This window comes from Bos indicus x Bos taurus, chromosome 20, assembly GCF_003369695.1.
Source record: "Bos indicus x Bos taurus breed Angus x Brahman F1 hybrid chromosome 20, Bos_hybrid_MaternalHap_v2.0, whole genome shotgun sequence".
Lineage (NCBI taxonomy): Eukaryota > Metazoa > Chordata > Mammalia > Artiodactyla > Bovidae > Bos > Bos indicus x Bos taurus.
In genome coordinates, this window is record NC_040095.1 from 6,685,106 (window position 1) to 6,708,165 (window position 23,060).

The following is a 23,060-nucleotide window of genomic DNA, read 5'->3' on the forward strand; positions in this document are numbered from 1 at the left end:
AATACCCAACAAATCTATAAAGGGCCCAAGGAAGCAAAGTTTTCTACTAATATGCTTGATTTCCCAAAGTGGCAACTGAAACTATTTCCTTACTAGAAAATAACAATGAAACTACATAGAACTTACCTCGTAATACTCCCCAAACCCTGTTGGCAGTGAGCGTGGCCACTGGTCCTTTCACCAGTAAAGTATCTGTATTGGAAAAAAGAAAAAAATGTCTCTTGTTGGTGACAGATGGTAACATTTTACATTATATACAAATATCAAATCATTATGCTGTAAACCTGAAATTAATATAATGTTATGTCAATTATACCTCAAAAACCCAGGAAAGAATAAAAAGTCCTCTGCTTCATCATCACCTGCACGGCCACCAGCACTCAGGGTGGCGTGTGACAGCTGGTGACACCTAGGGAAAACAGGTCTATCCACAGCGAGTCATCGGGTGACAGTCTTCTGACGAGGTAGCCTTTCCATCAGAACAGAGTCCTGAGTTCGGCTTATGTGTAAAAATGGACAGAAATACTGACTCACCACGTTGTGTAAGGGGAATGAACACAGTGTCGTAAGGTAATCATACTCCAAAAACAAGCAAGCTCACAGAAGGACAGAGAAGACTCTTGGTTACCAGAGGCGGGTGGTAACTGGACAAAGGCAGGCAAAAGGTACTCACTTCTGGTTATAAGATAAATGAGTACCAGGGACGTAATGCACAACATGATGAACAGTTAGCACGGCTGTGTGCTATACACGAAAGCTGTCCAGAGAGTAAATCGTAAGAGTTCTCATCAAGAAAAAATGTTTTTCTGTCTTTAATTTTGTATGTACATGAGATGACGGTCACTAATTTCCTGAGACGATCATTTCACGACGTATTTGAGTAGGATCACTGCACTGCACACCTGGACCTGCACGGTGCTGGGTGTCAGTTGTGCCTCAGTGAAACTGGAAGGAAGAATGTTTGCTTTTTCCTTCAATGATACACAGTACATTTCCCAAATAATATCATTGTATTTCTGGATCATTCTTTTCTCCTGAGCTCCAAACCTGTATCTCCAACTGCCTTCTGTATGTCCTCACTTAGAAGTCCTGTGAAAAGTGAAAGTTGCTCAGTCCTTTACGACTCTTTGCAACTCCATGGAATTCTCCAGGCCAGAATACTGGAGTGCGCAGCCTTTTCTGTCTCCAGGGGATCTTTCGAACCCAGGTCTCCCACATTTCTAGGGGATTCTTTACCACCTAAGCCACATGGGAATCCCAAGAATACTGAAGTGGATAGCCTACCCCCCTTCTCCAGGGGATCTTCCCAACCCAGGAATCGAACCAGGGTCTCCTGCACTGCAGGCGAATTCTTAACCAGCTGAGCTACCAGGGAAGCCCCAGAAATCCCATAGGTTCTTCCTTAAGCTCCAGAAGCCCCAGACTGAACTCTTCCCTCTTCTCACTCGCTGGGCTCTGGACTCATCCTCTCCTCACTCCAGCCAGCCGAGTAGCTCAAGTCAGGAACCTGGGTGTCGTCTCCATGATTCCTCATTCTCCCTTACTGGAGAGTTCTCTCCCGCTACCCCTCTACAGAGCAGGGTCTTACTTAAGCTAAAAATTTAAGTCAAAAGGGCAAACTCCTCAGTGCCCATAATTCCTTGATGAAGCCTCTGGTATCAATCTTGCACTCTGTAAGACCAGAGATTTCTCTACTCCAGCCCTTCTCTCCCTGTGCCCCAACTTGCCCTGTACCTAATACCCCTAACATTGTCCTGAATCTTCCTTAACACTCACTTGCTGGGATCTTGTCGTCCAGAATCTGCCTTCTAACGCAGGGGACAGGAGTTCAATCTTTGGTTGGGGAGCTAAGGTCCCACATGCCGAGGTGCAACTGAGCGCACGCACTGCAACTAGAGGCTGTCCCAACAGTCATTTCAGTGTTGAGAGAGCTTTCTCGTGGGCTCATCCACAGACAAAGTAAAGGACCAGAAGGCACAGAGAGGTGGAAAGCTAAAGGGATGAGACCGGGAAGACTCTGCAACAGCAGACACTCAAGGGCTGCAGGGTCATGATCTAACATGGTGTCTCTGCTTCATCCTCACCCTGCACCACCATCACCCAGGCTGCTGCCTAACAGTTGGCTACACATAGGGAAAACAGCTCTATCAACAGCCAACAATCCAGTGACAATCTTCTGACAAGGAAGCCTTTCCATCAGACCAACAGTTGAGAGTTAGCTAAAGGCCAGGCTAAGAACGGTATTGCTGTTATGACCACAGTCGAATCACGATTCCTCCCCGCTATTAAATCCTTAGTTTAAGCTCCCTAAATAGAACTCACCATTTCACTGGTCACGGTTTAAAAGCCAGTTTTTGCCACATTCCACTTCTGAGATCTCCTGGAATCAGCACAAAGACTTGTCTAAACCATTAACAGGTGGCATATACCTGATGCCAATTACTTCCCAACAGCTGAGGACTGGCTGATACTTAAAAGGATTCTGATTCAACCCAACGCAAAAACCACACAGATAAAGCCATAAGGAGGAGATTGTGTTTCCTGAATATACGGACAAATAAGCTATAGAATTTTTATTTCAAAGCCGAATTCTTAGTCTTAACACTGATAGGCTCCCTGAGGTGGAACGAAGGCATCTCTCTTTCAGTTATCCCTTTCTATACTTTTTGCACCACACTGTTGTTTTGAAGGGTTTACATGCAAATAACAGCAATGGATTCCTCTTTTTAAAATAATAAAATGTTATAGGTAAGACTGAAATCCCCCGTGAGATGCCCACTGAACTGCCCCTTCTTGCCTTAGAGGAAACAGCAGGGCCTTTCCCGGGCACTGCTATGTCCACGCGACAAGGAACAGAATGCTGCTTTACGTGCACCTTCCTGCATATGCTGCTATATAAACGGGACCCTCCTGCACACAGTGTGATGCGTCTTCCCTTGCCCAGCTCAGCAGTGTATCTTGGCAAGTCCTCCGTGTCGTTCTGTCTCCACTTCTTCTTTAAGTACTGTGTGTATTGGCGTGTGCTGCACTGGGTCGTCACTGCTGCGCGTGGGCTTTCTCTTGCTGCGGCGGGCGGGGACTCCTCTCGAGTGGCAGTGCGCGGGGGTCTCGCTGTGGTCGTCTCTCTTGTGCAGAGCACAGGCTCTCAGGCACGCAGGCTTCAGTCGCTGGCACATGGGCGCAGTAGTTGTGGCTGTGGGGTTTAGCTGCTCCTCAGCATATGGGATCTTCCCAGATCAGGGGGCGAAACGCACGTCCTCTCTATTGGCACGCAGATTCTTAAACACTGGACCACTAGAGAAGCCCTGTAACTCCACTTGTTCATTCTCAATTGTTGAAGAGTATTCTCTAGTGTCAACTGACAAGATATATGCAGCCATTCTTCTAGTGGAGAACACTTCGTTTTGCTTATAAACATTCACTGTGGCAGACAAACCACAGAGAGCATTCTTGATGTATGTAATGACTTCTCTATGGTAGAAATCAGTCTACATCTGGTTCTGAGGAGATGCCTGTTTTTATTTTACTTGATGCTGCTGTTAACACTCGTCAGTTTCTCCAAGATTTCCTCATACCCTTTGGACAATGGTTGATATCTTGTTATTTCCATTTGTGTGTTACTTCTATCATCAACAACTACTTTAAAACTAGTTTATCCTTTAACCAGAATATTTCATGGGTAGCTTATCTCCAGAAGTCTCCCTTTCAGAAAAATGCGGTTTGCAAAGCTGAATGCAAGACAGACTGTAACTCCCCAGCCTCGACACATTCCATTGTTTGGATTTTACAATATGTCATTGTACTGCCAGTCAGCAAAGATTCCTTGCTAATTTGCTGATCATTCCTCAATTCAGATTGCAAAATCTAATTCATAACGTGTCTAACTGCTAACTGTCAACTCACATGACTAATGTGGCAAACCGTCCTGATTCTAAGAACAGCCACAGAATGGAAGAGAAATGAAGTTCTTTTGCAAAAAGATGTTATCAAGGCATCAAGAAATCTCATCTCTAATCTAACCAAAAGGATGAAGAAATGGACTCTAACTGTCTGTGAAGCAGTCTGAGAACAAAGGGGTTACTCTTTTCTCTAAGATGTGCATTTTCCTTTCTATTTTGACACCTGACTCAACAGCCTGCTCTTTCTGCACTCATCTTAAATTACCCATTGCTCTTCTTTGATTCCTTGATACAATTCAATGTAATTTCCAGTTGGTACATGCTATGATAAAGGTCTGCCCATCTGTTTATTCTTTCTAGAACAAGTTAGGAAAAGCCTTGGATAAGAATATTTTACACAAACAAAAAATTATGTAGCTAAATGTTGATTATATTTTCAATCAATATAAATGAAGATGGAATATAAATATAATACAACATAAATATAAATGAAAGTGAAAAACTTCATCCCTCTCAGTTCTGCATTATCTATGTGTCAACTTAGTTATGAACAGAAATCATGCCAGGACTTCTCTAGAGGTCCAATGCTTAGGATTCTGTGCCTCTACTGCAAGGGGCACAGGTTCAGTTCTTAGTCAGGGAACTAAGATCCCACATACTGTGCCCAAAAAAAAGAGAGAGAGAGAGAAAGATCATGCCTATAAGCACAAGCTTGATTTTTAAAAAAACGATCTAGATGTCCAAAATTAAGGGATAAGCCAAGTAAGATTTGGCATATCCATACAATTGGTTGAACATTATTCAGCCACTAAAAATGCTGTCATTGAAAAACATTTAGTGAAATTTATGTTTGTAGGCAAAAAAGAGGCTTCCCAGGTCGTGGTACTGGTAAAGAACCCGCATGTCAATGCAGGAGACATGAGAGATACGGGCTCAATCCCTGGGTCATGAAGATTCTCTGGAGAAAGGAATGGCAAACCACTCCTGTGTTCTTGCCTAGGAAATCCCATGGACAGAGGAGCCTGGCAGAGTACAGTCCACGGGGTCTCAAAGAGTTAGACACGACTGAAGCAACTTAGCATAGCACATGCAAAAGAGAAAAACAGAAAACCACATGTACAGAATTAGACCCCCCTTTCATGCCACTCTTTATCTTATGCTTTTATTTATATCTATGTAAAATATTCAAATACATTACTCTGCAAAAAAAATATATTAAGTAACAGAGGTTAACTCTTGAGTGCTGGGATTATGAATAATTTAATTCCTCCTCTTCACTTACTGTACTTAAAGATTTCTGCAATGATTACGTTTTAGTTTTGCCATCAGACTTTTAACAGTAATTATTTAGTTATTTATTATTGCCAGTGTGCAGCATGTGGGACTTTGGTTCCCCATCCAAGGATCAAACCTGTGCTCCCTGCAGTGGAAGTGCAGAGTCTTAACCACTGGACCACCAGTGAAGTTCCCTCATGGTTATTTTTTAAATAATAATTATAAACTCGCTGGTTAAGAGCTCACAATAGTTCATGGAGTAGAGTCAGCTTCTGGCCCTGGAGTCTGTAACAAGCAGCTTTGTGTACAGTCCATTCCTATGACACAGGTACTCACAAGACTCATCTGAAGTGATGCTGGGGAAACTGTCACACTCTGGGTCCATGATGACTGAGACTTCAAGTTTCTGTAACTCCATTTCACTTGGAATTTTATTATGGCCATGATGCCACTTGTAGAAACCAAAAATATAGTCATAATATCTGTGTGAGAGAGAAATTCAAACAAATTATTAAGCCATTGCTCATTCGCTAAGTCAGGTCTGACTGTGACTCCTTGGAGTACAGCACACCAGGCTTCCCTGTCTTTCAGTATCTCCCAGAGTTTGCTCGAACTCTTTTCCATTGAGTCAGTGATGCCATCCAGCTATCTCATCCTCTGTCCTCCCCTTCTCTTCCTGCCCTAATCTTCCCCAGCATCAGGGGCCCTTCACATCAGGTGGCCCAAGAAGCACCAGTCCTTCCAATTAATGTTCAGGGTTGATTTCCTTTAGGATCAACTGGTTTGATCTCCCTGCAGTTCAAGGGACTCTCCAGAGTCTTCTCCAGCACCACAATTTGAAAGCATCAATTTTTCAGTGCTTAGATCTCTTTATGGTCCAACTCTCACATCCACACGGGACTACTGGAAAAACTATAGTTTTGATTATATGGACCTTTGTCAACAAAGTGATGTCTGTGCTTTTTAATACACTCTCTAGGTTTATCATAGCTTTCCTTCCAAGAAGCAAGGGTCTTTTAATTTTCTGGCTGCAGTCACTGTCTGCAATGATTTTGGAGCCCAAGAAAATGAAAACTTTCACTGTTTCCATTGTTTCCCTCTTTGCCATGAAGTGATGTGACTGGATGCCATGATCTTAGCTTTTTGAATGTTGAGTTTTAAGCCAGCTTTCTCCCTGTCTTCTTTCACCCTCATCAAGAGACTCTACTGCTTTTCACTTTCTGCCATACTAGAGTGGGATCCGGTATAGCCGATAAGCATTGTAGCCGTGTTTTATTGAAAACAAAAGCAGAAAGGGGTGACAGAGGATGAGATGATTAGATAGCATCAGGGACTCAACGGGCATCCATTTGCGCAAACTCTGGGAGATAATGAAGGACAGAGGGGCCTGATGTGCCGCAGTCCATAGGGTCACAAAGCATCTCACATGACAAGCCAAGTTTTAAATACATACGTGGTAGGAGGTGATGTCATTGACTCCTCACACCCCTGCTACCTGGTATGAGTCCAGCTAGAAGCTCCCACCTCAAGCTGCACGTCAGCATCACCTGGGAGCATTTTGCAAACAGGTACTGATGTCCAGCGGCTTCCCTGGTGGCTCACCTGGCAAAGACTCTGCCAGCAATGTGGGGCCTGGGTTCCATCCCTGGGTAGGGAAGACCCCCTGGAGAAGGGAAAGGCTACCCACTCCACTATTCTGGCCTGGAGAATTCCATGGATTGTATAGTCCACGGGGTCACAAAGAGTCGGACACAACCTAGCGACTTGGACTTTCACTGATGTCCAGATCTTCAGAATCAGAGTCTCTGAGAGTGTGATTTTAAAAGTTGCCTGGGCCACGACCCCAAGTGACTCTTATGAGGTCCCCATTATAAAAGTACTCAAACGAATAATCCTGGGTGTGCAAGCCCATTCTGACGAGTGATGGGGCAGAGATGGGAGAAGGGTGAGCATTCCTCTCTGAGGTGAGCACCAAGAAGAAAACTTTCTCTGTATGTGGTAACAACACAGGTAGCAGCCACACCAAAGAAAGCACATCAGAGATGACAAGAATAGATTTCCTAATGATACTGTTGAGCCATGTAGCCAACTAGCCCTGAAATCCTGCCTGCTTTTGGACTTCCCAATGTGTGAGATTCTTTACTGTCTGAGCCACCAATGACTGAATGGTTCAAGATTGAGAAAGGAGTAGACAGGGCTGTCTGCTGTCACCCTGTTTGTTTAAACTGTACGCTGAGCACATCATGAGAAATGCTGGACTGGATGAGTTATCAGCTGGAATCAAGATAGGCGGGAGAACCTTAGACATAGGGATGATGCCACTCTAATGGTAGAAAGTGAAGAAAAACTAAAGAGCCTCCTGATAAGGGTGAAGGAGGGGAGAGAAAGAGCTGGCTTAAAACTAAACATTAAACAAACTAAGATCATGGCATCTGGCCCCATTAGGTGGGGGTTTAGATGCTAAGTCATGTCTGACTCTTGCAACCCCATGGACTGTGGCCTGCCAGGTTCCTCTGTCCACGGGACTCTCGAGGCAAGCATACTGAAGTAGGTTACCATTTCCTTCTCCAGAGGATATTCCCACACCAGGGATCGAATCCGGGTCTCCAGGTTTGCAGGCAGATTCTTTACCGAATTAGCTACTGGCCCCATTACTTCATGGAAAACAGAGGGGGAAAAGGTGGAAGTTAGTGACAGATTTCTGCTTCTTGGGCTCTAAAAGCACTATGGATGGTGACTGTAGCCATGAGATCGGAAGATATTTGCTTCTTGGCAGGAAAGCTATGAAAACTAGACAGCATGCTGAAAAGTAGAGACATTACTTTGTGGACAAAGGTCTGTATAGTCAAGGCTGTGGTCTTCCCAGTGGTCACATATGGTTGTGAGAGTTGGACTGTAAAGAAGGCAGAGCACCTAAAAATTGATGCCTTCAAACCGCAGTGCTGAAGAAGACTCCTGAGAGTCCCTTAGACAGCAAGGAGATCAAACCAGCCAATCCTAAGGGAGATCAACCCTGACTATTCACTGGAAGGACTGAAGCTGAAGCTCCACTATTTTGGTCATCTGATGTGGACAGCTGACTCATTGGAAAAGTCCCTGATGCTGGGAAAGATTGAGGGCAGAAGAAGAGGGTATCATATGATGAGATGGCAGGATGGAGTCACCAATACAAGGAAATGAACTTGGGCAAACTTCAGAAGATGGTGAGGGACAGAGGTCTGGTGTGCTGCCTCCATGGGGTCGCAGAGAGTTGGACACGACTGGGCAACCGAACAACAACAACATGTGAGATAACAGGTTTTCTTTTCTGCTCAAGCAGACTGAGTCGGGGCTCCTGTTACCTTCCAACCAAAGTATCCCAGCTAATAACACCAAAGAATCCTTACTAGGGCCTGGGAAATTTACATTCTGCTGGTACCCAACTATCAGAGGAAGAGGGTAGGAAATAAACATTTGAAGGTACTAGAAGATAAAAGATCACATAGTCTTCAAAGCCTAAGATATGCAACAGATTCTGAGAAGCCAGAAGGCTGCATAAGCTACTTATATATGACTGTCCAGTGTTTTTTCCAGGGAAGTAAGGAGAGATGGGAAAGTTCTGATGAACTTGGAAGTATATGGAAGTTAACCAGTGACTTCCATATAGCCAGTTAACTACAGTGAAACAGATAAAGGTGCTGAGGAAAATCATTAGCTTAGGAAAATCTTTTTATAATTTAAAAATACATTATTTATTTACTTGGCAGGGCTGAGCCTTAGTTCTGGCATGTGGGATTCTAGTTCCCTTACTTAGGACTGAACCTGGGCTCCTGCATTGCCAATGTCCAGGAAGTCTAAGCCCCTGAACCACCAGGGAAATCCCTATCGAAAAATCCTGACAGATTCAAAAGAAAATAAAGATCACAAAACTATTAGCTAACAATGCATCCTAGGGCTTCCCAGGTGGCGCTAGTGGTAAAGAACCCAGCTGCCAATGCATGAGACACAGAGACGGTGGTTCCATCCCTGGGTTGGAAAGATACCCTGGAGCAGGAAATGACAACCCGCTCCAGTATTCTTGCCTAGAAAATTCTATGGGCAGAGGCGCCTGGAGGGCTACAGCCCATGGGGCCACGAGTCAGACACAACTGAATACATAGTAATCTTATATATGCTGCTGCTGCTGCTAAGTCGCTTCAGTCGTATCCAACTCTGTACGACCCTATAGACGACAGCCCACCAGGCTCCCCCATCCCTGGGATTCTCCAGGCAAGAACACTGGAGTGGGTTGCCATTTCCTTCTCCAATGCATGAAAGTGAGAAGTGAAAGTGAAGTCGCTCAGTCGTGTCTGACTCTTAGCAACCCCATGGACTGCAGCCCACCAGGCTCCTCCGTCCATGGGATTTTCCAGGCAAGAGTACTGGAGTGGGGTGCCATTGCCTTCTCCGAATCTTATGTATACATTACCACAATTTAAAAAAAAATTTTTTTAAGGGAAATTAAAGCTGTCAGCAGCTTTAAGATTTGAGTCAGATGCTGGCTGTCCGAAATAAGGAAAAGCTTGGCTCTGGATATTAAAACTCTAACAGAAAACCCAAAAGGATCTGATGGTGGTATCCGAGGTGTGTATGAACAGTCAATAACTCCATCGTCTCAAACTCTTTGCGACCCCATGGATTGTAGCCTGCCTGGCTTCTCTGTCCATGGAATTTTCCAGGCAAGGATACTTGAGTGGGTAGCCACTCCTTATGGTCTCCTGCATTGCAGGCAGATTCCTTACCATATGAGCCACCAGGGAAGCCCATTTTAGCTTGTCGGGATCTGAAACTAAAGTTTCAGTTAACCAAGGAGGGAAAAAGGGAAAAAGAAAAAGAAAAAACTGGCACGTGATCTTGTTCTAAAAGCTAAGGAAGCAGCCATGTACCAGACAGACAGAACTCTGCCTGCAAAATGCATACTGTTTCAAAGCAGGGGTTGATACAAGTGGGAGACAGGAGCCATGAGGATCTGAACACACTGGGGCTTCGGTTTTACCTGTTCTCCATGGCCTACACATTCTAGAACACCCCATCATCTCTAAACCGTTTCAACACCATCATGCCTTTTCTCTGAAGCAGTAAAGGCCCCTCCTCGCTTCCTAGAACACTCTCCTGAACGCTTTCAAGTCTCAGCCATAAGGGCTAATGTTTTATAGCCTGCTTCCTAACATGCAGGGTATAATTAATAGCTGCTTGCCACACAGGGCACAAATTAGTTAGGCAAAGTCCTCAGATAACTCCCTGCACTCCCTTAGGATGCCAAGCCTTGTTTTTCAAACCATCTCACAGCTTATTCAAGTTCTGCTTATCTAACCATGGTTGCCTTACATCATCCACGCTTTCTTGCCATACTCATACCATTCAGCTTATCACTGTGTCCTTGTTTTACTAGCAGTATGGCACAGAAGGAAAATCCAGTTTTACGAACTGAGTCCCAGGGCAAATTAGGTGTGTTTATTTTTAAAAGATTCCCAAGTCAAGATCTTCCATTAAATGGCCTTCAGGTACTTTTTCCTTCTCAATATCCCAAGGCAAGTAATCAACCACCTTGATGCTACTTCTTCACCCAGACTCTAGCCATTCTGACCTGATGGCAGATTCAACACCAAAGACTCCCTAGAGTATACATCCAAAATGAGGGTAACATGGTCCCTCTTCTTATCTAGTGGTTCCCAACTGAAGGAGAAGAAACCATCTCTGCCATCGACTTCGTAAGTCTCTGCGGCCTAAGCCTAAGTCCGAGGCCTAGCTGGGGTCAGCAGGTGCTAATCTGACTAGTCCTGCATTTACCTCCCAGCTGCGTGGTGTCCTGTAAGCACAATTAAGCTCTAACGACCTCAGGGAACAAGGACCAAAATCTGAGGGAGGGAAGGACCTGTACAGTGGGCACCAAACCACACTCCTTCAGGGCACCTTTAGGACAGTCCTGCCCTTTAGGACAGGTCGAAGACTGAGGCTTCTTGAGACATCTCCCCAAGGGCAGTCGCCTTGCACACGGTGTAGTTAGCAAAGCTAGCGCTGTGGCACACCACCACAAATCAACTCCTACTGTTGCTCAGTCAGTAAGTCGTGTCCCACCCTTTGTGACCCCAGGGACTGTAGCCCGCCAGGCTCCTCAGTCCATGGGGCTTTTCCAGGCAAGAATGCTGGAGTGGTTGCCATCTCCTCCTCCAGGGGATCTTCCCCACCCAGGTAGGGATGGAACCCATGTCTCTTGTGTCTCCTGCATTGGCAGGCAGATTCTTTCCAGCTGAACCACCAGAGAAGCCCCACCCCACACCCCCCAATCAACTTGACATCAATTTTAAAAAGAAAAAGCTAGCACTGTGGGCTGCCTCCGGAGAGGGCAATGGCACCCCACTCCAATACTCTTGCCTGGAAAATCCCATGGATGGAGGAGCCTGGAAGGCTGCAGGCCATGGGGTCGCTGAGGGTCGGACTCGACTGAGCGACTTCACTTTCACTTTCATGCATTGGAGAGGGAAATGGCAACCCACTCCAGTGTTCTTGCCTGGAGAATCCCAGGGACGGGGGAGCCTGATGGGCTGCCATCTATGGGGTCGCACAGAGTCGGACATGACTGAAGCGACTTAGCAAGGTGGGTTGCCTCCCTACTACACAATTCACCCTGTGGCCAATGAAGTTACAGACCTGAGGCTGGAGGGCTGAGAGGTGCTAAGGATCTAAACAGGAAGCTGGGAGAGCAAGCACATAAGTGTTTCTGGCAAACAAAAGGAGAAGCAGGTACTGCAGTGCAGTGACATACCAAAGTAGTTAGGAGAAACTATCCAGCACTTTGCATGGAACAGGGATTTTGGAAGGGAAGGGGAGTTTGGGGCAATGCTTCAACCTAAGGACTTTCTGCCACCTGAACTGTTACCAGATTGGGGGAGGAGAGATTGCCTATCAACGACAAGCCACTTCGGGAAACCCCTAGTCCCCAAACTTTAAGAACCCATCTTCCTCTTAGAATTCCCTCCAGATAAACTGCCATTAATCCTCCATCCACTCCATTCTCCGAGGCGAACATGGCCACAAACTCTGAGCATCCTACTTCTTCCGCTCAATATCCTGCACCCAAAACAGGGTTCCAGAGCACCCAGGAAGTCCCTTAGGAGGCGGGGGTGGGGGGAGATGACGGAGGTCAGGGGAAGAGCTTGGGTTTCAGTCCCTGCTGGTTCAAGCGGGCTCTGCTCTCTTCTAGACCCGTGACTTTGGTCTGGTCACTGGCCGGTTCACCTGTCAAATAGGGGCAAGAGCGTCGGCGAGGCTGGATGGCTGTGCAGGTGGTAAGAGGCTCTCAGGCTCGCCTCCTCTCGGCCCCCGCGCCTGCGCTGCGTCCCAGGGTGGTCTGTCCCTCCCCGTCCCGGGGTCTCCAGGTTCCCTCCCTGGCCGCCCGTCGGGAGCGCTCACCGCCGAAACGCTTCCTGCAGGACTGCGCAGGAGGGGCCAGCCTTGGAAGTGGGGCTGTGCCCGAAGAAGAAGTTTCCGGGCGAGAGGTAAAACAAGCGCGGGGTCGTCTTCAGAGAGACAGGGAGGGGCCAAAGATTCAGGTCTCCCGAAGCAGAAACGCGCGGGGTCCGCGCCGCCAGCGCCGCCAGCAGCGCCAGCAGCCCGGGTAGTCTCAGCCTCGCCAGCCCGCGCTGCTCCATGGCTGCTCGGCTGCTCAGCTGCTCTCCACCGGGGCCCGCTCCGTAAGCACCAGCCGCCGCCTTGGCTCCGGACTTCCCGTCCGGATCCGGGGGCGGGTACGTGCAGCGAGAGAGCCCGAGAGTCACCTGACTGTGCTTCGCCCGGGCTCCGCCTCCAGGCGGGTGGGCCGTCCTCGGGATCACCGCCCCGCCTCGGCTCCGCCTCCACAGGGCTGGGGCGGCCACCCGGACCACCGCCCGGACGCAGCAGACGACTGCGCCCAGCCCAACCCGGGTTTCCCCACACCCAGACTTCCTGTTGGCAGAACGGACGCCACGGATCGCCCAACTTCCTCCAGTCCCTAACACCAGATAGTTGCCCCTAAGTCTGGATTTCTCTAAAAACGGCAGTTCGACTTTAAATATTAAAGCCTGCCTTCAGAACTCCTTAGGACGGAGTTTTGAACACTTGGGAGGTTAAAGATTAGGCAGGAGATACTGCTGCTAAGTCGCTTCAGTCGTGTCCGACTCTGTGCAACCCCATAGATGGCAGCCCACCAGGCTCCCCAGTCCCTGGGATTCTCCAGGCAACACTGGAGTGGGTTGCCATTTCCTTCTCCAATGCGTGAAAGTGAAAAGTGAAAGTGAAGTCGCTCAGTCGTGTCCGACTCTTCGCGACCCCATGGACTGCAGCCTACCAGGCTCCTCCGCCCATGGGACTTTCCAGGCATGAGTACTGGAGTGGGGTGCCATTGCCTCTGCCTCCATAAGAAAATGGGCCATATTCAATCTTCCCACTTAGACATGATCTCTGACTTTGTAAAGTCGGCTATGCTTATCGTCCAAGTCTCATAGCCTACTTGAGACGGCCTTTCTTATTTCTTCTTAGGCATGTTGCTAGCTATTTCATTGCTTTGCTGCTGGTGTTAATAGAATCGCTCCCTCCCCTAGCTCCCCCTTTCTCCGCAGAAATGATGCAAGAATGAGGTAGACGTTTAGGTCTTGGCCTGGAAATATCTGTCCATCTGCTGCTTATACCACTGACCTCACCCCACCTCAAGCAATGTGGAAACACAGCTGCCAAAGTCTTCCTTGTAAAAGGTAAACTGGGGGATGCCACTTCCTTATACATGCCAGTGGCTTGTTTCCCATTGTCTTTAGCATAAAATACAAGTTCCTTACCATGACCTCCATGGTGTGCCGGAATTTGCATCGCTCTACCTGACTTCCACCTTCCGTTACCTTGTCCCAGTGCCCTGCCCTTCTGTTACCTGAACCCACTGAGCTTTCTGTTCCCTCACAGCCTGACCTAAAGGTGTCAGGAAAGCAGAGAAGGAAATAAGAACAGACACAACTTACTCCTGCCCTAGACTGAGCATATTCCCATCTATCAACTGCCAAAGAGGTTCTCCTTAACCAAACATTAGTCAGGCTCTCTTAAACCCTCTTCTTGACTAGCATAGCCCAGTTCTAGCAAGGATCCTGAGAAGTTAATGGATTAAGAATCCCCCACCACCACCCTTGATATGGGATCACCCTGGGATCTTGCAGTAAGAATTCTATTAGGTTGGTTTGGCAAGAATCTCCCTTACTCTTGATGTCTCCTCTTCATAATTCTCCATCCACGGGCCACGGCTGCCCTCTGCTCATTGGCTATAAAACCCCAGCTGTCTTTCTTGTTTTCAGAGTTGAGCCTGACATCTCGACCCTGTTGTGATTGTCTTAGCACCTCCTTCAATAGTCCTGAATACACTTGTCTGAATAATTAAAAAAAAATTATTCACACAATATTTTTGGATCAATCATCCCTGAGGAGTGAGGGGCAAGAGGACATAAGGCAATTTATTTCTAGCTCAGGCTTTTTTTTTTTTTTTGGCCTCAACATGTGGTATGTGTGAACTTAATTCCCTGACCAGGGATCAAATCCTAACCCCCTGCACTGGAAGTTTAGAGTCTTAATCACTGACCACCAGAGAAATCCCTCTAGCTCAAGTTTATGGATAGATAATTTATCAGTCTATTTCTGCTTTATTGACTGTGCCAAAGCCTTTGACTGTGTGGATCACAATAAACTGTGGAAAATTATGAAAGAGATGGGAATACCAGACCACCTGACCTGCCTCTTGAGAAACCTGTATGCAGGTCAGGAAGCAACAGTTAGAACTGGACATGGAACAACAGACTTGTTCGAAATAGGAAAAGGAGTACGTCAAGGCTGTATATTGTCACCCTGCTTATTTAACTTCTCTGCAGAGTACATCATGAGAAACACTGGGCTGGAAGAAGCACAAGCTGGAATCAAGATTGCCGGGAGAAATATCAATAACCTCAGATACGCAGATAACACCACCCTTATGGCAGAAAGTGAAGAAGAACTAAAGAGCCTCTTGATGAAAGTGAAAGAGGAGAGTGAAAAAGTTGGCTTAAAGCTCAACATTCAGAAAACTAAGATCATGGCATCCGGTCCCGTCACTTCATGGGAAATAGATGGGGAAACAGTGGCTGACTTTATTTTTTTGGGCTCCAAAATCACTGCAGATGGTGACTGCAGCCATGAAATTAAAAGACACTTATTCCTTGGAAGGAAAGTTATGACCAACCTAGACAGCATATTCAAAAGCAGAGACATTACTTTGCCAACAAAGGTCTGTCTAGTCAAGGATATGGTTTTTCCATTAGTCGTGTATGGATGTGAGAGTTGAACTATAAAGAAAGCTGAGCACCGAAGAACTGATGCTTTTGAACTGTGGTTTTGAAGACTCTTAAGAGTCCCTTGGACTGCAAGGAGATCCAACCAGTCCATCCTAAAGGAGATCAGTCCTGAGTGATCATTGGAAGGACTGATGTTGAAGCTGAAACTCCAATACTTTGGCCACCTCATGCGAAGAGCTGACTCATTTGAAAAGACCCTGATGCTGGGAAAGATTGAAGGCAGGAGGAGGAGACCACAGAGGATGAGATGGTTGGATGACATCACCGACTCAATGGACATGAGTTTGAGTAAACTCCAGGAGTTGGTGATGGACAGGGAAGCCTGGGGTGCTGCAGTCCATGGTGTCACAAAGAGTTGGACACTACTGAGCAATTGAACTGAACTGAATTTATCAGTCCCTGGTAAAGTTCCTGATAAAATCCTTGGGCTTTCCTGGTGGCTCAGCTGGTGAAAAATCTGCCTGCAATGCAGGAGACCTGGGTTCAATCCCTGGGTTGGGAAGATCCTCTGGAGAAGGAAAAGGCTGCCCACTGCAGTATTCTAGCCTGGAGAATTCCATAGTCCAGGGAGTCACAATAAGTTGGACATGACTGAGCAACTTTCACTTTCAAGGCTTAGTTTCAGGGAAGAGAATCCACTCCCCTTAGTGTTAACAGAAAGGAATTAAATACAGGATATCAAGTGGCTCACAGAAACTTGAGAGAGCTGAAGAATGTGACTCCTGGCTGAAATTCCCAGAATTGTGACTAGGATCCCAACTGCTTACTGGAGAAGCCTCTACTAGGGATGCTAGTTCTAGAATCTACACCAGGGAAAGGGATACCTCATGTATGGTCTCTGTCCCCGCCTAACTCTCTTCTGAATAACACTCTGAAGTAACCATTATATCTAATAACAGAAACTAAAAGCTATGGAATCTCTGTAGCGTGGCAGTCTGGGAAATGTAGTTTCCAGCCTCTGTAATATAGGAAGACATAGTAGAAGGCATTTGAAACAGATGGATGCTGAGTGACCCAGTTCCAGGCACCAAGACTTACTGAGCACTAGCTGTCCTGAACTCCTTGTGTGGTGCCCTGCAATAAACACTATATTCATTGACAGAGGAAAGTGGATGTGGAGTGTTGAAGGAGAGCTGAGATTCCCACCAGGTGGCACTGTTTAATAGATAAGGGAATGAGAGAAGCTAATCTCTACTGCTAGCCTGGTGGGCTGCCGTCTATGGGGTCACACAGAGTCGGACACAACTGAAGTGACTTAGCAGCAATCTTCGAAAAACTGGGAGAAACCTTTTCCAGCTGCCAAACCAAATTGAACTCCAAATCCTCTTGCCCTTCTGGGAGAGCCCAGTTCAGTATTACTATGGCAAATGGAACTCAACCTGTTTTCATGATTGCAATGTTTTCATAATTTCAGAATATACAATATTTCAGGCTTGTTTATGGGTATGTTGTGAGTGCAGAGAAAGGTAGTCAGAGGGAAGATCCAGGTCTAATATCAGGGGCTGTCTCCCAAACACAGGCTCTTTACCTTTCCTCAGGAATTAGGCTGCTTTACCCACATGTCTGCCCAAGTCCTAGGCTGTCCACTCATCTCAATTAATTGTCACATTCTGTGAGGTTGCTGAACTTGATCACTCAGCATCCACCTGTTTCAAATGCCTTCTACTATGTCTTCCTATATTACAGAGGCTGGAAACTACATTTCCCAGACTGCCACGCTACAGAGATTCCATAGCTTTTAGTTTCTGTCATTAGATATAATGGTTATTTCAGAGTGTTATTCAGAAGAGAGTTAGGCGGGGACAGAGACCATGCATGAGGTATCCCTTTCCCTGGTGTAGATTCTAGAACTAGCATCCCTAGTAGAGGCTTCTCCAGTAAGCAGTTGGGATCCTAGTCACAATTCTGGGAATTTCAGCCAGGAGTCACATTCTTCAGCTCTCTCAAGTTTCTGTGAGCCACTTGATATCCTGTATTTAATTCCTTTCTATTAACACTAAGGGGAGTGGATTCTCTTCCCTGAAACTAAGCCTTGAAAGTGAAAGTTGCTCAGTGACTTATTGTGACTCCCTGGACTATGGAATTCTCCAGGCTAGAATACTGCAGTGGGCAGCCTTTTCCTTCTCCAGAGGATCTTCCCAACCCAGGGATTGAACCCAGGTCTCCCGCATTGCAGGTAGATGTGTCATCAGCTGAGCCACCAGGGAAGCCCAAGGATTTTACCAGGGACTGATAAATTATCTATCCATAAACTTGAGCTAGAGGGACTTCTCTGGTGGACAGTGATTTAGACTCTAAACTTCCAGTGCAGCGGGTTAGGATTTAAGTTCACACATACCACATGTTGAGGCCAAAAAAAAAAGCCTTAGCTAGAAATAAATTGCCTATTGTTGCCTTGCCCCTCACTCCTCAGGGATGATTGATCCAAAAATACTGTGTGAATAAGTTATTTTTTTAAAAAAATTATTCAGACATTCAGGACTATTGAAGGAGGTGCCAAGGCAATCACAATAGGGGAGAGAAGTCAGGCTCAACTCTGAAGACAAGAAAGACAGCTGGGGTTTTATAGCCAGTAAGCAGAGGGCAGCCGTGGTCTGTGGACAGAGAATTGTGAAGAGGAGACATCAAGAGTAAGGGAGATTCTTGCCAAACCAACCTAATAGAATTCTTGCTACAGGATCCCAGGGTGATCCCATATCAAGGGTGGTGGTGGGAGATTCTTAATTCATTAACTTCTCAGGATCCTTGCTAGAACTGGGCTATGCTAGTCAAGAAGAGGGTTTAAGAGAGCCTGACTAAAGTTTGGTTAAGGAGAACCTCTTTGCCAGTTGATAGATGGAAACATAAGCTGGAAACAAGATTGCCGGGAGAAATATCAATAACCTGAGATATGCAGATGACACCATCCTTACGCAGAAAGTGAAGAAGAACTAAAGAGCCTCTTGATGAAAGTGAAAGAGGAGAGTGCAAAAGTTGGCTTAAAGCCCAACATTTAGAAAACTAAGATCATGGCATCCGGTCCCATCACTTCATGGCAGATAGATGGGGAAACAGTGTTAGATTTTATTTTTCTGGGCTCCAAAATCACTGCAGATGGTGACTGCAGCCATGAAATTAAAAGACGCTTACTCCCTGGAAGGAAAGATATGACCAACCTAGACAGCATATTCAAAACCAGAGACATTACTTTGCCAACAAAGGTCCATCTAGTCAAGGCTATGTTTTTCCAGTGGTCACGTATGGATGTGAGAGTTGGACCATGAATAAAGCTGAGCGCCTAAGAATTGATGCTTTTGAACTGTGGTGTTGGAGAAGACTCTTGAGAGTCCCTTGGACTGCAAGGAGATCCAACCAGTCCATCCTAAAGGAGATCAGTCCTGTGTGTTCATTGGAAGGACTGATGTTGAAGCTGAAACTCCAATCCTTTGGCTACCTGATATGGAGAGCTGACTCATTTGAAAAGACCCTGATGCTGGTAAAGATTGAGGGCAGGAGGAGAAAGGGACGACAGAGGATGAGATATTTGGATGGCATCACCGACTCGATGGACATGGGTTTGGGTGGACTCCGGGAGTTGGTGATGCACAGGGAGGCCTGGCGTGCTGCAATTTATGGGGTCGCAAAGAGTCGGACACGACTGAGCGACTGAACTGAACTGAACTGAACCACCCTGGTTATTTGGTGTTAGGGGCGGGAGGAAGTTGGGCGTCCGTTCTGCAGTTTCACTGAGGCGAGCTGCTGCAAGAACCCCAGCGCTACCAGTGGGAAGTTTGGGCAGGGAAGAAACCCGGGTTGGGCTGTGGGCGGACGGCTGCTGCGGCTGGGCGCTGGTCGGCAAGGCTGCCCAAGCCCTCTGGAGGCGGAGCACAGTCAGCTGACTCTCGGACTCGCTCGCTCCACGCGCCGCCCCCGGGACTCCGGCGGGATCAGGAGCCGAGGCGGCGGCCGGTGCTTACGGGGTTGCCGGGTAGAGAGCAGCTGAGCATCCATGGAGCAACGCGGGCTGGGGAGGCTGAGGCTACCCGGGCTGCTGGCGCTGCTGGCGGGGCTGGTAGTGCAGGCGGCGCTGGGGACGCGAAGGACGCAGACCCCGCGCCTCTCTGCTTCGCGGGACCTGAATCTTTGGCCCCTGCCTCTCTCTGTGATGACGACCCCGCGCTTGCTTTATCTCTCACCCAGAAACGACTTCTTCGGGCACAGCCCCACTTCCAAGGCTGGCCCCTCCTGCGCAGTCCTGCAGGAAGCGTTTCGGCGGTGAGCGCTCCCGACGGGCGGCCAGGGAGGGGACCCGGACACACCGGGACGGGGAGGGACGGACCACCCTGGGACGCAGTGCAGGCGCGGGGGCCGAGAGGAGGAGCATCTGAGAGCCTCTTACCACCTGCACAGCCATCCAGCCTCGCCGACGCTCTTGCCCCTATTTGACAGGTGAACCGGCCAGTGACCAGACCAGTCACGGGTCTAGAAGAGAGCAGAGCCCACTTGAACCAGCAGGGACTGAAACCCAAGCTCTTCCCCTGACCTCCCGTTCCCTGCCCTCACCCCCGCCTCCTAAGGGACTTCCTGGGTGCTCTGGAACCCTGTTTTGGGTGCAGGATATTGAGCGGAAGGAGTAGGGTGCTCAGAGTTTGTGGCCATGTTCGCCTCGGAGAATGGAGTGGATGGAGGGTTAAAGGCAGTTTATCTGGAGGGAATTCTAAGAGGAAGATGGGTTCTTAAAGTTTGGGGACTAGGGGTTTCCCGAAGTGGCTTGTCGTTGATAGGCAATATCTCCTCCCCCAATCTGGTAACAGTTCAGGTGGCAGAAAGTCCTAAGGTTGAAGCATTGCCCCAAACTCCCCTTCCCTTCCAAAATCCCTGTTCCATGCAAAGTGCTGGATAGTTTCTCCTAACTTCTTTGGTATGTCACTGCGCTGCAGTACCTGCTTCTCCTTTTGTTTGCCAGAAACACTTATGTGCTTGCTCTCCCAGCTTCCTGTTTAGATCCTTAGCACCTCTCAGCCCTCCAGCCTCAGGTCTGTAACCTCATTGGCCACAGGGTGAATTGTGTAGTAGGGAGGCAGCCCACAGTGCTAGCTTTTTCTTTTTTTTTTTTATAAAATTGATGTCAAGTTGATTGGCGGGTGTGGGGTGGGGCTTCTCTGGTGGTTCAGCTGGAAAGAATCTGCCTGCCAATGCAGGAGACACAAGAGACATGGGTTCCATCCCTACCTGGGTGGGGAAGATCCCCTGGAGGAGGAGATGGCAACCACTCCAGCATTCTTGCCTGGAAAAGCCCCATGGACTGAGGAGCCTGGCGGGCTACAGTCCCTGGGGTCACAAAGGGTGGGACACGACTTACTGACTGAGCAACAGTAGGAGTTGATTTGTGGTGTTGTGCCACAGCGCTAGCTTTGCTAACTACACCGTGTGCAAGGCGACTGCCCTTGGGGAGATGTCTCAAGAAGCCTCAGTCTTCGACCTGTCCTAAAGGGCAGGACTGTCCTAAAGGTGCCCTGAAGGAGTGTGGTTTGGTGCCCACTGTACAGGTCCTTCCCTCCCTCAGATTTTGGTCCTTGTTCCCTGAGGTCGTTAGAGCTTAATTGTGCTTGCAGGACACCACGCAGCTGGGAGGTAAATGCAGGACTAGTCAGATTAGCACCTGCTGACCCCAGCTAGGCCTTGGACTTAGGCTTAGGCCGCAGAGACTTACGAAGTCGATGGCAGAGATGGTTTCTTCTCCTTCAGTTGGGAACCACTAAATAAGAAGAGGGACCATGTTACCCTCATTTTGGATGCATACTCTAGGGAGTCTTTGGTGTTGAATCTGTCATCAGGTCAGAATGGCTAGAGTCTGGGTGAAGAAGTAGCATCAAGGTGGTTGATTACCAGCCCTGGGATATTGAGAAGGAAAAAGTACCTGAAGGCCATTTAATGGAAGATCTTGACTTGGGAATCTTTTAAAAATAAACACATCTCATTTGCCCTGGGACTCAGTTCGTAAAACTGGATTTTCCTTCTGTGCTAGTAAAACAAGGACACAGTGATAAGCTGAATGGTATGAGTATGGCAAGAAAGCATGGATGATGTAAGGCAACCATGGTTAGATAAGCAGAACTTGAATAAGCTGTGAGATGGTTTAAAAAACAAGGCTTGGCATCCTAAGGGAGTGCAGGGAGTTATCTGAGGACTTTGCGTAACTAATTTGTGCCCTCTGTGGCAAGCAACTATTAATTATACCCTGCGTGTTAGGAAGCAGGCTATAAAACATGAGCCCTTATGGCTGAGACTTGAAAGCATTCAGGAGAGTGTTCTAGGAAGCAAGGAGGGGCCTTTATTGTTTCAGAGAAAAGGCATGATGGCGTTGAAAAGGTTTAGAGATGATGGGGTGTTCTAGAATGTGTAGGCCATGGAGAACAGGTAAAACCGAAGCCCCAGTGTGTTCAGATCCTCATGGCTCCTGTCTCCTGAAGAACCCACTTGTATCAACCCCTGCTTTGAAACAGTATGCATTTTGCAGGCAGAGTTCTGTCTGTCTGGTACGTGGCTGCTTCCTTAGCTTTTAGAACAAGATCACATGCCAGTTTTTTCTTTTTCTTCTTGCCTTTTTCTCTCCTTGGTTAACTGAAATTTTAGTTTCAGATCCTGACAAGCTAAAATGGGCTTCCCTGGTGGCTCATATGGTAAGGAATCTGCCTGCAATGCAGGAGAGCCATGTTCAATCCCTGGGTCAGGAATATCCCCTGGTGAAGGGAGTGGCTACCCTCTCAAGTATCTTGCCTGGAGAATTCCATGGACAGAGGAGCCAGGCAGGCTACAGTCCATGGGGTCGCAAAGAGGTGGAGACGACGGAGCTACTGACTGTTCACATGCACCTTGGATACTATTGAGTCCGATCCCTTAGAGTTTTCTATTCAGTTCAGTCGCTCAGTTGTGTCCCACTCTTTATGACCCCATGGACTGCAGCATGCCAGGCCTCCCTGTCCATCAGAAACTCCCAGGGTTTACTTAAACTCATGTCCATTGAATATATGATGCCATCCAACCATCTCATCCTCTGTCGTCCCCTTTTCCTCTCGCCTTCAATCTTTCCCAGCATCAGGGTCTTTTCAAATGAGTCAGTTCTTTGCATCAGGTGGCCAAAGTATTGAAGTTTCAGCTTCAGCATCAGTCCTTCCAATGAATATTCAGGACAGATTTCCTTTAGGATGGACTGGTTGGATCTCCTTGCAGTCCGAGGGGCTCTCAAGAGTCTTCTCTAACACCTCAGTTCGAAAGTATCAATTCTGCACACAGCTTTCTTTATAGTCCAACTCTCACATCCATACATGACTACTGGGAAAACCATTGTATTAACTAGAGTTTTCTGTTAGAGTTCTAATATCTAGGGCCAAGATTTCTTTATTTGGGACAAGCCAGCACCTGACTCAAAGCTGCCAACAGCTTTAATTTCCTTTAAAAAATTTTTTTTAATTATGGTAGTATATACACAAGATTGCTATGTGCTCAGTTGTGTCTGACTTGTTGTTGCCCCATGGACTGTAGC

General features: G+C 47.3%; 2 protein-coding genes across 3 annotated transcripts in view; one reads left to right on the plus strand and one right to left on the minus strand.

Moving 5' to 3' along the window:
- HEXB (hexosaminidase subunit beta) overlaps window positions 1-13,069 on the minus strand; it is a 32,333-nt gene extending 19,264 nt beyond the window's left edge. The window contains exons 1-3 of one of the 2 annotated variants that reach the window (XM_027520510.1): window positions 12,606-13,069; window positions 5,511-5,656; window positions 127-192 (exon numbers count right to left, since the gene is read on the minus strand). In XM_027520510.1, coding sequence (XP_027376311.1) covers window positions 127-192; window positions 5,511-5,656; window positions 12,606-12,844 — 451 coding nt within the window. In that variant the 5' untranslated portion in view covers window positions 12,845-13,069. The remainder of the gene's footprint in view (window positions 1-126; window positions 193-5,510; window positions 5,657-12,605) is intronic. The other variant, XM_027520509.1, reaches the window with a different exon arrangement.
- A 6,369-nt stretch (window positions 13,070-19,438) lies between these two features.
- Window positions 19,439-23,060, plus strand: part of LOC113879069 (beta-hexosaminidase subunit beta-like) — a 34,913-nt gene continuing 31,291 nt past the window's right edge. The window contains exon 1 of the mRNA XM_027520318.1: window positions 19,439-19,789. Coding sequence (XP_027376119.1) covers window positions 19,524-19,789 — 266 coding nt within the window. The 5' untranslated portion in view covers window positions 19,439-19,523. The remainder of the gene's footprint in view (window positions 19,790-23,060) is intronic.